This window comes from Pollicipes pollicipes, unplaced genomic scaffold (assembly GCF_011947565.3).
Source record: "Pollicipes pollicipes isolate AB1234 unplaced genomic scaffold, Ppol_2.1 Scaffold_4881;HRSCAF=5763_pilon_pilon_pilon, whole genome shotgun sequence".
Lineage (NCBI taxonomy): Eukaryota > Metazoa > Arthropoda > Thecostraca > Pollicipedomorpha > Pollicipedidae > Pollicipes > Pollicipes pollicipes.
The window spans coordinates 16,976,178-16,990,424 of NW_023596576.1; the positions used below are offsets into that span (position 1 = coordinate 16,976,178).

Genomic DNA, 14,247 nt, shown 5'->3' on the forward strand with positions numbered 1-14,247 from the left:
CACTCGGGCGGGGTACTTCTGAGATTAATAATGTCAGCAACGGCAGAATCGATCTTCTTACCAAAATGTTTCGGTCGATAAAGGCATAAATTTGACAAAAACAAGAAATCAGCAGAAAGCCTGCTTCATCGGACCTCCAGGACCACGCTAGATAAATCCACAAACTTTTTGGAAGCTCTGAAATGGTCACACGGAAAAAACACGCAGTCATCCCATGATGCCACGGAAGTCTCACATCCCGGTGACGGCGCACCTCAGCGTGCTGTGGCGGCAGCCATCCCATGGTGTCACGGACGGCGCACATCCCGGGGACGGCACATTTCAGCGTGCTGTGGCAGCAGCCATCCCGTGGTGTCACGGACGTCGCACATCCCGGTGACGGCACATCTCAGCGTGCTGTGTCAGCAGCCACCCCATGGTGTCACGGACATCCCACATCCCGGTGACGGCACCCCTCAGCGTGCTGTGGCAGCAGCCACCCCATGGTGTCACGGACGGCGCACATCCCGGTGACGGCACATTTCAGCGTGCTGTGGCAGCAGCCAGCGATCGATCTATGTGGTTTTCCATTCGTGTCACAATCGACAGTTCGAGGTGGGCTCTACATATATGTGGCAGACGTACTTTCTAAGCAATCACTTAACGCCTCTCACTTAAAAGATCGCGGCAAAACCAGCGCGTGCCGGGCTCCTGGTCTCCGTCACGTCAGCGCTCGCGACTGGAAGCGGCTCTAAAACACCTGCCGGCATCCCGGCTCGGCTCTCAGAGTCGTACACCAGCCACTGAACCCTCAAAGGCTCAAGGGGCCGAGCGCCGCCTGCGCGCTCCGTACTCAGCCCCGGCCGGCAGGCAGCTGGTCTGCACCTCGTGCCGCCAGGCCTCGTTCATGCGGACGCCCTGCCAGAAGCGCACGCGCTCATCGAACAGCCGCTCCCCGACCGAGGGCTCCGCATTGAGCCGCATGTGGCGCTGGCTCTGCTCGGTGAAGACAGGCCAGTCGGGCGTCGGCAGGACGGTTGAGCTGGGCCGACCGGTGCGAGCGAAGCTCGTCCACAGGCTCACCATGAAGCGGATCATGGTGTAGGTCGGCGAGTCGGCTGGGTACGCTGCCTGCTTTGCGTTGCTGAACAGGTACACCAAGTCATCGCCGTGCGAGGGATCCATGATCGGTGCATCAATTCCAAACAGCTCGGCGGCGGAGAGGCGACCAGGTCCTCTGTAATCCAGCACATATTTGTAGACCGGCGCGTGGAGTGACGCGAGACGCACCTCCTCCGACATGGGAGCAAGAAATACTCGGTCTCCTACAGCTCGAACGAACGGCAGAGGGTTGGTATGGCTGAGTGTGTCATTGCCGATGTAGAAGTCAATCACTTTGGCGATCTCCACGTTTGAGTCCGATCCACAGTCCAGGGGAATGGCCCCGGACTCGCTAATCAAGCCAGTTAGGATGCCCCATGTGATGGGATTTCCTGAAAACACACCTTCCGCCACTGATTTGTTTTGGAGAAAAAACCGAGCAAGCAGTGCTCCTTCCTCTTCCGCAATGCCGTTCATCCATGGAACCAGGTTGAATTCCCCATTCTTGATGAGATCACGCGGATCCTTTGGCAGCAGCGGCGATTCCGATTCGTGGTCCACCCGTGGATGAAAAAGCGCCTCCTGCAGGCTTACTTTCTTTTTGGCCTCCATGAGATCCTCGGAGGGGGCGTTCCTTACGCACTCAACCATGATGGAAACATCGTCGGCAGAGCAATTGAGCTGCTCTGCAAACTTCTGAGTGAAATCCTTCGCCTTGCCACCTGCTGCAAAGTTTGCGAATGCCGTACCTGACTGGCTGATGGCGTGGTGAAACAGACCTTTCGCCAGGGGGCTCAGCACCAAAAGCGAGACACTGGCCCCTCCCGCTGACTCGCCAAAAACGGTCACCGCAGCGGGGTCTCCGCCGAATCTGGCGATATTATCCCGGACCCACTGCAGCAGCATCACCTGGTCCAGCAGACCGTAGTTGCCGGGAGCGTTCTTATCGTGTGCCGTGAAGAATCCGAACAGTCCCAGTCGGTAGTTGAAGGTCACCAGCACCACAGCCTCGTCCATGAAATAGTTCGGTCCGTATATCTCCTCGTCTCCGCTGCCCATCGTGAGGCTACCACCGTGGATGAAAACCATGACTGGCAAACCTCCAACGGCTCTCTCCAGCGCCGGCAGCTGCGGCGTGTACACGTTGGCGAACAAGCAGTCCTCGTCGCCCTCCAGACTGTTGTTCTTAAAGGCGTTGTACTGCAGACACGTGCGGCCGTGCTTGAGGCCGTCCAGCACGTCCGCCCAGCCCGGGTGGCGTTGCGGCGGCTGAAAGCGGAGTGGCCCGAGCGGCGCGCGCGCGTACGGGATCCCCTTGAAGCCGAAGAAGAGGCCGCCGGCGGCGCTGCGCCGCGCCACGCCCCTGACGATGCCCTCTCGCGTGGCGACCAGCGGGCGGGACTGTACGTCGGGGTAGCCGGCCGCTGCGGTCAGCAGCAGCGTCAGACTCAGCAGCACCGCCGGCGCGCGCCGGAGCAGGACGGCCATCGTCGCTGTGTGGGGGACGACAGTGCCGAGCGGGAGAGCGACGGGTGTGCTCACTCTCAGCGGAGCCGTGGCACTGACGAGGGCCGGCCGAAGTCTCGGATTAACTCCGTGGGCGGATTAACTACAAATAAGGCAATAAACACGCCAGCTCTGGACTGACGTCCGCCATGGGTCGCAGGGGCGTGCAAATTGCACGACCTCATCTGTGTATGTTGGCGGCTCAGTTGCAAGATGGATGGAACATGCGCTCGCGATATTAGATTTGTTCTCATCGGAGGAGCTCGGTGTTAATGTAGGACATTTCGGAGCGTGCGCTGCAGTCCACCTCCCAACGATGGTTTCCGTGCGCCATGCTTCATCCGCCTCTGCTTGCATTCGCCGCCGCCGACATGACAAGTGACCTTTTTTGGGCATGTGCCAGTCTAGCAGATGTACGCGTCTAGCACTGCCAAAGGCTTACGAGAGAGTGGAAAACCACAATCAGAGAGAAGCACGATCACCTTCAATTACGAGACAAGCCGAAGTGTTCAGGATATAGCGGTATACGCCTACAGTTGCAGTTGCATCACACACATTTATATACCTTGACACCTTAATTAGGTGCAGTATGTTTGGACATCACATGCTTTACGGTTTTCATTTCTGAGCACGCGATCCTATTAATTTCGTCATCAGCTACAGGGGCACGCGAGCAAGAGCATCACTTATACTTTGATAACGGTCTTAGCGTTGCAACTTATGCTTACAATGCTTTTTCCAGATTTGTATGGGTTTTCAGCTGAAAGAGCAATCTTAAGATTATGTGGTGCGTTTCACAGTGCCGACTTTTTCAGGATGGTCAGATGCTGATATAACATGCTTCTAGATTAGACAACCTAGATACCAAGGTGTAAAAAGACATAGTTATATGCCATTCAAGTAAAAATGAATACTCTGCTTGCCTGACAGACAAAATCGTTTCCTCTGTTCAAGAATTCGTGTTCATGATTTATGTCATCCCTGTTTTGCGAGCCATTAGAGTTTGTATCGTTCAGACTAGAATGATACGGTATCAAAAGGAAATGCGATTCTCACCAGCAACGCCATTAATGTTAATGATGTTCAAAAGTGGGAAAGATCTCACGGACACATTTTATTTACCGAAAGGTGCACTGAGTTGTCTTCTAACTCCTTAACTATCTGTTGGATAATTTGGATAGCATGGACCGGTATCGTTATTTTAAGAAGAGTTAACGAGCTTTAAAAACTGTTTCAAAACTACCTATTCTAGGTCATGTGCTTGTTTTGAATGTTGTTCGGCAACCAGCAGGTTTATGAACCAAGACCAGTGTGTGGATCGGGATTGTTAGACGATGTCATTTTTACATAACGCCTAAATCTATGACGTGATTCTTTGACTTCCCTAAGTGGGCTGCGGTAAAGCATTCATGTGGTGTACTGAAGTCCAATATGTTTTACTGTTTCAGGATATGTAGGGTATATTATCATTATGCAAACGAAGTTGTTCGCACAATAACTTGGAGCTTCTGTATCTTATGTAAACGTATTTTGCTGTTACGATTGTGGTCGCGATTGGACTGAAATGCTTTATCTGGCATGATATTTGTCATTATATTTTATATTGCATACCTCGCCTTTTTTACATGTGATGTCTTTGGCGTATATGTTGCTGCGGTGGCATTTTAACATCAGTGAAAGTTTTGCCTGGGTTGTGTGCCCGGTGTCAACGTTCGCTCAGTTACCAGTCAACTATTCGTAAAAATTTGTGTTAGTATTCTTGTGCTACTAATTTATATGTGAGAATGCTGAAAACATCGCTTTCCGTGTTGACACCCGTAGATTTTAGGACTTGTATGCGTGCCGTTTGCCCGCGCCCGCAATTTTCCCAGCTTGTGAACCCAACCTTCCCAGCTGGTGTGAGTACTCGCCGGTCTGCGCAGCCCATGATGACCTTTAGCAATGACCCATGGTGTTGAAAGGCGGCTTGCAGATCAGCTTGCGGGCCACTGCTCGATTATTTGTGCCTAGTGTTAATGGATGAACATAAAAAATGGCAGCGCTTTAACGAATATAAATTATACTACCACGTCGAATGAAATGGAACGTTGTTTACCTCTGGCTGGGAGGCAAGTTCGCGTAATGCAAAACGTGCTTCGAACACTCATCTGTTTGGCCGCTTATTTTGCCGGTAATGCTTGAATTGCCTCTGAGCCGTGGCTCAGAACAGGAGTTTTAATATTTTAATCGTTTTCCATCGCCCGATGTGTTGTGAGCACGCCCAGCCTTCACAAAGGCACAGCATGCCGCCCCTGCCGTGTCGCGCCGCGGCCTCGGCCGCGCGGTGGAATGCGACATATCGCCGCGGGCGCTTACCACCGTCCCGAGGCGGACCGTACGGGACGCATGATAGGTGCGTGTGTGTAAGCTGACTTATAAGTGGTAGCTCACCTGAACTAAATGTCATGTCGTGCCTGCCTGGTATAGCAGGGGCAGTACGCCACTGGACTCGGTCCATTACAGATCGCCGCGTCACTACACGTCTCTTTCTGACCGAGCTGAGCCGTACCGCTGGACAAAGACATCACACGATGTATGCAACTACATCTCTTCAAAAGGTTAAAATAGCTTAATTGTAACGCTTGCCGTCGCGTCTAATCTCATCGTGTGCATTTCACAGTTCTACTTTGTGCTATGCAAGGGTTGTAAGCTACAGCTGAGAATACTCTGAAATCTGTGATTACAAGCTTACGATGGGCGGGCTTCAGTATCCATCCTATGGTTTTTTTTAAGATCCGAATCCTAATTTTCAAGATCTCAATCCCCGTTTTCAGGATTCGGGGCTTTGCAAGACACGAAAATGTTTGAATCTTTTCGAAGCATGCCGATCGGATAAATGTCGTCTGCAGTGCGACATCCGTGGCGTCGTATGACCACCGGTGCAGCTGGCTCATATCGCACTCGCGCTCGTCTCCAGTGTGACATCCGGGGCGTCGTGTGAACACCGGCGCAGCTGGCTCATATCGCACTCGCGCTCGTCTCCCAGTGTGACATCCGTGGCGTCGTGTGAACACCGGTGCAGCTGGCTCATATCGCACTCGCGCTCGTCTCGTCCGGGGTACATCTCATTGCTGTGATCAGAAGCCATAAGTTTGAGCAGTAAGAATAGACGAAAAAAAATCGTTCCATTGCGGAAGTACTTTACTCCTCAACAAACTGACTCGCCCTATTTCATAACGCCGACCGAAAGTATGGGGGTGGGGGGACTTACGCGACCATTCCCTTGTTATTTCAAAGCAAAGTTTTCAAACTATGTTTTATGACCTGAGTTTTACTAACTGCCTTACAAACAATCTGTACTCCAGGCTGTTTCTAGCTCTTCGCGAAAAAGCCAGTAGTATGGTCTTAACGAGATCACGCAACAAAAACGCCATTGGAGATGGCATATACGTTGCCATGTATATGTTAATTCACCACGATGTTCCAGGGAAAGAGCCCTTATTCCTAAATATCCCTCTATTTTCCGTTTTGCATGGCAATATTTATGACCCATGTCACGTGCCTATCATGAAACACACACATGCACATACACACACACATACACACACACACACACATACACACACACACACACACACACACACACACACACACACACACACACACACACACACACACACACACACACACACACACACACACACACACACACACACATGTGTTGCTTCTTTAATTATAAGCGCATGGTTATGTAGTTTGTGTGTTCTGAGCATATATGTGTGATGTAGGCCTCCGTTAATGTAACAGTGTCGGCCCGCTGCGAGCGTTCGGTGGATTCGTCGTTTGCCTTCCGTCCTCCCGCCACATGTGGATCGCCGTGCAGTGTTCCTGAAACCTGTCGGCACTCAGGAACCAAACATTTTAGAAACAAGATTTTAAGAATCCATCCGCCGGAAAAATGGAAGGCAAATGATGTCCATTAGAAGTACACTGAGGGACTTAAGACGCATTTTTCGGACATAGAGTTGGCATAGCGTAAGAGCACCCTCAAAATTGTGCAAAGGGGGTCTTTGACAGCGTTATGCGGCTTTTAGTTTTCAATACGTCGCGCAAGTCTGCTCAAAGCGCCGTCGCATTGGAAAATATTAATGTCTCATCTATCAGTTTTGTGCATACAGTGCAAGAGTGCTAACCACGGGCCTAAGCAAGCTTTTCGATATAATTTTGTGGTGTAGCAGGGAAGGCTGAAATGTCGAATTTGGGTTAATGGGCAGGGCATGCTATCGGAGGCTCAAGCGGCAGCTACAGTTTGTATTGTGACGGCAAAGTTTTAGTTGATTCGTTACCAAAAACAGCTGACAGCCAAAAGTACAGTCTATTTATTTATTTATTACACGTCATAAGCTCACTCCACTCAGAATGTGGATATTACAGAGCCCGTGCCATAGAAATAAAACACTGTAGGTCAGGGAGGCTCGCGCAAACACGTACACACACAGGCATACATACGCAGAACGCACTCTCTCACATTCGCTAAAGTCATTTGAAGTAGGCGTCGCTATCCGTTATTGATCCGCTGCTGCATGATATAACTAAGCGACTCGCGTTTGAATTGTGGAAGGCTCAGGTCGCGAATTTTCTGCGGTAGTGCATTGTAGGCGGTCACGGTGGAGTAAACAAAATGCCGCCTTCCCGATTCGGATCTGATCACCGGCACATGTAACACATCATCCTGCCTCGCTGTACGATGGTGAACATGGCGTCTATGGATAAGGTGATCAGATAGCGACTCCGGCTGGGATCTTTGCAGGATACGTTTTCGAAAAGTCAGTGTGTGATACAAGAACATGTTGTCAGCAGACCTCCACTCGAGGTCTCGTAAAACTTCGCTCACATGATCATATTTCCGACGCCCAGAGATGACTAGTGCGGCGAAGTTCAGCAGCTTCTGCAGTCGTGATGTTTGAGTACTATTACATGTTTCGTACACACAGATGCAGTAACGGGTGGGTGAGATGACTAGACCCTGGGCCAGAGTAATGAATGTGGCCTGAGGCAGACTGTGCCGGCTGTGGCTGAGGCCGATAAGAACCCCAGTGCATCGCCGCACGACGTCATCAGTGTGCGCAGTGAACGTCATGCACTGGTCAAAGACAACACCCAGGTTTCGGACGGAAGTAGGGCTGTCTACAGTAGCGCCCATAAATTTGATGCTAGCCGGCAGCAGGTTCCGAATATTTTGACGCGTGCCGAGGACTATGAGCTGTGTTTTTTGCGTTAATTTGCATTCCGTTTTTGCCACACCATTTGGACAGGTGTGAAAGATGTTGCTCCATGGATGTGATCGGCGTACCAATGTCACCGGGCCTCCCACTCACTAAAACCTGCGTGTCGTCTGCGTACTGCACAATACATGCGTCATGAGCATACAGCGGCACATGATTGGCATAAATGCTGTACAGCAGCAGGCCGAGCGCTGAGCCCTGGTAGGTTCCGATCGGGTTGTGCAAAGCCACGGACAGAGAGGAAGCGCCACCTGGGTTCTGGACGAGAACCTGCTGAAAGTGGTTTTGGAGGTAGTTCGCGAACCAACGTACATCAACATTGTACGGCTGGAGCTTTCTAAGGAGTCCATCATGTGGGATAGCATCAAAGCATTTGGATGAGTCCAGTAGGCATAACAAGGTGATTTCCCTCTTATCCATGGCCTCAAAAACTTTGCGGTTACCGTGAGAAGCTCCGTGTCAGTAGAGTGATATGATCTAAAACCATGTTGACTATACGAGAACAGGTGATGAGAGGTAAAATATGCAAACAGCTGCTCGTAAACTACACGTTCGGTGACCAGAGCGATAGTCCGTAAAATTGAGATGGGCCTGTAATTAGAAACACCAGTAGATTTTGGCGTCTTTTGGATAGGATGTACTATTGTCAGCTCCCACGAATCGGGAACTACATGGGCTGTCAGGCTGGAGTTGACAATATGGGCGATCACGGGACAGATACCGTCTATGCACAGTTTGAAAGACCGGATACACAATCCGTCTGCGCCGTACGATGTACTGTTGTGCATGCGGGCTATGACGCGTCGCAGTTGCTCCAGTGTAACGGGCGATACCAGGAACCGGTCGGTGGCCACGCGCGGCAGGCGTGCCGCCAGCTCCGGCCCCGAGGAGTCCACCTGGCGGGCGGTCGCGGTACCAATGCTGACGAAGTACCGGTTAATGTCGTCCGCGTCCGCATCAGGTTTGGACCTGGTCGGCTGCTTAGATGAGACGACAAGCTGCACACTGCGCCACATCGGGCTCGGTCCGCCCTCTCGTACACGTCTGTCAATCTCCTCCCGTGTGTCACGACGCACTGCCGACCTGACTTGTCGGTTTTGGTACTTATACGTCTCGCGGTCATAATCACGGAGTGCAGCACGCCGCCGGGCCATCAGGTCTTTAGTAGCTTTCGTGCCAGGTGGTTCTGTAGGATTGCGCACTTTTAAACGTCTCGTCGGTGCTAAAGCATCAACGATAGGACGAGTCACTGCAAGGAACTAGTCTCACTGATCTCCGGGATGGACGCTGCCGTTCACTGGGCCCCAGTCCACATTTTGGAGACGTCGATTCGCCTCCGTCAAGTCCATTTCGCGCCAGCATCTGGCCGTCAGTGCGCACTGCGCAGGTCGGTAGTCCGGCAGCGGCAACAGAGCACGTGACCAGTCGGAGACTATAGTCACAGTGCAGCGTGCCGGCGCGCTCAACACCACCGTTTGTACAAATACGATCGATGGTGGAGTTAGATGACCGGAACGTGGGCCCGCTGATATGCTGTTGCAGAGAGTATGCTGTGAGGAACTCTCTGAACCTGCTGGCCGCGGTGTTCTCGTTGCTGCTGCAGGTGTTGACGTTGACGTCAGCAGATATGATGACAGGTCCACTGTGACAGGTGAGGATGTTCTGGTGTTGCTGCTCCAGCTCACCAAGGTCCGCAGTGACTCGGGCCTGCGTCTGTGTCGGGGGCCGGTACAGTGAGCACACCATCACTTTTCGAGACACAGCGCGGATCCGGACCCACAGTGACTCCAGTTTGGGGCCTGCTGTGACCTGATCTGGTCCGTCCACCACAGTCGCCTCCAGTAACTCTCTCACTAGTACGGCCACGCCACCAAACGCTTTGTTATCAGGTCTGTCTCTCCTCTCTCAGTCCGTGCTCCCACTCGGGCGGGGTACTTCTGAGATTAATATTGTCAGCAACGGTAGAATCGATCCTCTTACCAAAATGTTTTTGTTGATAGAGGCAAAAATTTGACAAAAACAAGAAACCAGCAGAAAGCCTGCTTCATCGGATCTCCAGGGCCACGCCAGATAAATCCACGAACCTTTTGGAAACTCTGAAATGGTCACGCGAAAAAAACATGCAGTCATCCCATGATGCCACGTAAGTCTCACATCACGGTGACGGCACATCTCAGCGTGCTGTGGCAGCAGCCACCCCATGGTGTCACGGACGTCGCACATCCCGGTGACGGCACATCTCAGCGTGCTGTGGCAGCAGCCATCCCGTGGTGTCACGGACGTCGCACATCCCGGTGACGGCACATCTCAGCGTGCTGTGGCAGCAGCCATCCCATGGTGTCACGGACGTCGCACATCCCGGTGACGGCACATCTCAGCGTGCTGTGGCAGCAGCCATCCCGTGGTGTCACGGACGTCGCACATCCCGGTGACGGCACATCTCAGCGTGCTGTGGCAGCAGCCATCCCATGGTGTCACGGACGTCGCACATCCCGGTGACGGCACATCTCAGCGTGCTGTGGCAGCAGCCATCCCGTGGTGTCACGGACGTCGCACATCCCAGTGACGGCACATCTCAGCGTGCTGTGGCAGCAGCCATCCCATGGTGTCACGGACGTCGCACATCCCAGTGACGGCACATCTCAGCGTGCTGTGGCAGCAGCCACCCCATGGTGTCACGGACGTCGCACATCCCGATGACGGCACATCTCAGCGTGCTGTGGCAGCAGCCACCCCATGGTGTCACGGACGTCGCACATCCCGATGACGGCACATCTCAGCGTGCTGTGGTAGCAGCCACCCCATGGTGTCACGGACGTCGCACATCCCGATGATGGCACACCTCAGCGTGCTGTGGCAGGGCCAGCGATCGATCTACGTTAAGAATAACTAATCGAGGTAAGATGCTAACGTACCCATTCATAGCTTTTATTTCGAGTCATTGTTCCAGTGGTGTCACAATCGACAGTTCGACGTGTGCTCCACATATATGTGGCAGACGTACTTTCTAAGCAATCACACGCATCCCACTTAAAAGATTGCGGCAAAACCAGCGCGTGCCGGGCTCCCGGTCTCCGTCACGTCAGCGCTCGCGACTGGAAGAGGCTCTGAAACACCTGCCGGCAGCCCGGCTCGGCTCTCAGCGTCGTACACCAGCCACTGAACCCTCAAAGGCTCAAGGGGCCGAGCGCCGCCTGCGTGCTCCGTACTCAGCCCCGGCCGGCAGGCAGCTGGTCTGCACCTCGTGCCGCCAGGCCTCGTTCATACGGACTCCCTGCCAGATGCGCACGCGCTCCTCGAACAGCCGCTCCCCGACTGAGGGTTCCGCATTGAGCCGCATGTGGCGCTGGCTCTGCTCGGTGAAGGCAGGCCAGTCGGGCGTCGGCAGGACGGTTGAGCTGGGCCGACCGGTGCGGGCGAAGCTCGTCCACAGGCTCACCATGAAGCGGATCATGGTGTAGGTCGGCGAGTCGGCCGGGTACGCTGCCTGCTTTGCGTTGCTGAACAGGTACACCAAGTCATCACCGTGCGAGGGACCCATGTACGGTGCATCAATTCCAAGCAGCTCGGCAGCGGAGAGGCGACCAGGTCCTCTGTAATCCAGCACATATTTGTAGACCGGCGCGTGGAGTGACGCGAGGCGCACCTCCTCCGACATGGGAGCAACAAACAGTCGGTCTCCTACAGCTTGAACGAACGGCAGAGGGTTGGTATGGCTGAGTGTGTCATTGCCGATGTAGAAGTCAATCACTTTGGCGATCTCCACGTTTGAGTCCGATCCACAGTCCAGTGGAATGGCCCCGGACTCGCTAATCAAGCCAGTTAGGATGCCCCATGTGATGGGATTTCCTGAAAACACACCTTCCGCCACTGATTTGTTTTGGAGAAAAAACGGAGCAAACAGTGCTCCTTCCTCTTCCGCAATGCCGTTCATCCATGGAACCAGGTTGAATTCCCCATTCTTGATGAGATCACGCGGATCCTTTGGCAGCAGCGGCGATTCCGATTCGTTGTCCACCCGTGGATGAAAAAGGATTTCTTGCAGGCCTAATTTCTTTTTAGCCTCCATGAGATCCTCGGAGGGGGCATTCCTTATGCACTCCACCATTATGGAAACATCGTCGACAGAGCAACTGAGCTGCTCTGCAAACTTCTGAGTGAAATCCTTCGCCTTTCCACCTGCCGCAAAGATTGCCAATGCCGTACCTGACTGGCTGATGGCGTGGTGAAACAGGCCTTTCGCCAGGGGGCTCAGCACCAAAAGCGAGACACTGGCCCCTCCCGCTGACTCGCCGAAAACGGTCACCGCAGCGGGGTCTCCGCCGAATCTGGCGATATTGTCCCGGACCCACTGCAGCAGCATCACCTGGTCCAGCAGACCGTAGTTGCCGGGAGCGCTCTTATCGTGTGCCGTGAAGAAGCCGAGCGGTCCCAGTCGGTAGTTGAAGGTCACCAGCACCACAGTCTCGTCCATGAAATAGTTCGGTCCGTATACCTCCTCGTCTCCGCTGCCCATCGTGAAGCCACCGCCGTGGATGAAGACCATGACTGGCAAACCTCCAACGGCTCTCTCCAGCGCCGGCAGCTGCGGCGTGTACACGTTGGCGAACAAGCAGTCCTCGTCGCCCTCCAGACTGTTGTTCTTAAAGGCGTTGTACTGCAGACACGTGCGGCCGTGCTTGAGGCCGTCCAGCACGTCCGCCCAGCCCGGGTGGCGTTGCGGCGGCTGAAAGCGGAGTGGCCCGAGCGGCGCGCGCGCGTACGGGATCCCCTTGAAGCCGAAGAAGAGGCCGCCGGCGGCGCTGCGCCGCGCCACGCCCCTGACGATGCCCTCTCGCGTGGCGACCAGCGGGCGGGACTGCACGTCGGGGTAGCCGGCCGCTGCGGTCAGCAGCAGCGTCAGACTCAGCAGCACCGCCGGCGCGCTCCGGAGCAGGACGGCCATCGTCGCTGTGTGGGGGACGACAGGGCCGAGCGGGAGAGCGACGGGTGTGCTCACTCTCAGCGGAGCCGTAGCACTGACAAGGGCCGGCCTAAGCTAGCTCTGCCCGCGCATAAACTACAACTACACCAATAAACACGCGAGCTCTGGACTGAGGTCCGTCATGAGCCGCAGGGCCGTACAAATCCCACGATCTCATCTGTGTATGTTGGTGGCTCAGTTGCAAGCTGGATGGAGCATGCGCTCGCGATATTATATTTGTTCTCGTGGGAGGAGCTCGGTGTTAATGCAGAACATTTTGGAGCGTGCGCTGCAGTCCACCTCTCAACGTTGGTTTCTATGCGCCATGCCTAATCCGCCTCTGCTTGTATATGCCGCCGTCACCATGAGAACCAATTTTTTCTGGACATGTGCCAGTCTAGCACATGTACGCGTCTGGCACTGCCAAAGGCGTACGAGAGAGTGGAAAATCACAATCAGAGAGAAGCACGACCACCTTCAATTACGAGACAAGCCGAAGTGTTAAGGAGATAACGGTATACGCCCACAGTTGCATCACACACATGTATCTACCTTGACAACTTAATTAGGGGCAGTGTGTTTAGAACATCACATGCTTTACGGTTTTCATTTCTGAGCACGCGATCCTATTAATTTCATCGGCTACAGGGGCACGCGAGCAAGAGCATCACTTATACTTTGATAACGGTCTTAGCGTTGCAACTTATGCTTACAAGGCTTTTCCAGATTTCTATGGGTTTTCAGCTGAAAGAGCAATCTTAAGATTATGTGGTGCGTTTCACAGTGCCGACTTTTTCAGGATGGTCAGATGGTGAAATATGCTTAGAGCTTCTAGCTTAGACAACCCAGATATCAGCGTGTCAAAAGATGCGATAGCTAAACGCGATTCAAGTAAAAATGAATACTCTGCTTGCCTGACAGACAAAATCTTTTCTTCTGTTCAATAATTCATCTTCATGATTTATGTCATCCCTGTTTTGCGAGCCGTTTGAATTTGAATCATGCAGACTAGGATGATACGGTATCGAAAGGAAATGCGATTCTCACCAGCAACGCCATTAATGTTAATGATGTTTAAAAGTGGAAAAGATCTAACGGACACATTTTATTTACTGAACGTTTCTTTATTGCTGCACTGAGTGGTCTTCTGACTCCTTAGGCATCCGTTGGATATTTTGGGGAGCATGGACCGGTATCGCCATTTTAAGAAAAGTTGACAAGCTTAAAAACTGTTTCAGAGCTACCTATTCTAGGTCATGTGCTTGTTTTGAATGTTGTTCGGCAACCAGCAGGCTTATGAACCAAGACCAGTAAGTGGATCGGGATTGTTAGACGATGTCATTTTTACATAACGCCCAAATCTACGACGTAATTCTTTGACTTCCCTAAGTGGACCGCTGTAAAGCATTCATGTCGTGTACTGAGGTCCACTAT

At 53.0% G+C, this 14,247-nt stretch overlaps 2 protein-coding genes across 2 annotated transcripts; both read right to left on the reverse strand.

Moving 5' to 3' along the window:
- Positions 1 to 563: 563 nt before the first annotated feature.
- LOC119101124 (cocaine esterase) lies at positions 564 to 2,627 on the reverse strand. The gene has a single exon (XM_037224399.1). It carries the CDS (start codon positions 2,566 to 2,568, stop codon positions 799 to 801), a length of 1,770 nt encoding a protein of 589 aa, XP_037080294.1. The 5' UTR covers positions 2,569 to 2,627; the 3' UTR covers positions 564 to 798.
- Positions 2,628 to 10,701: 8,074 nt separating this feature from the next.
- LOC119101665 (acylcarnitine hydrolase-like) lies at positions 10,702 to 12,846 on the reverse strand. Its single transcript, XM_037225079.1, has one exon. It carries the CDS (start codon positions 12,793 to 12,795, stop codon positions 11,026 to 11,028), a length of 1,770 nt encoding a protein of 589 aa, XP_037080974.1. The 5' UTR covers positions 12,796 to 12,846; the 3' UTR covers positions 10,702 to 11,025.
- Positions 12,847 to 14,247: the final 1,401 nt, after the last annotated feature.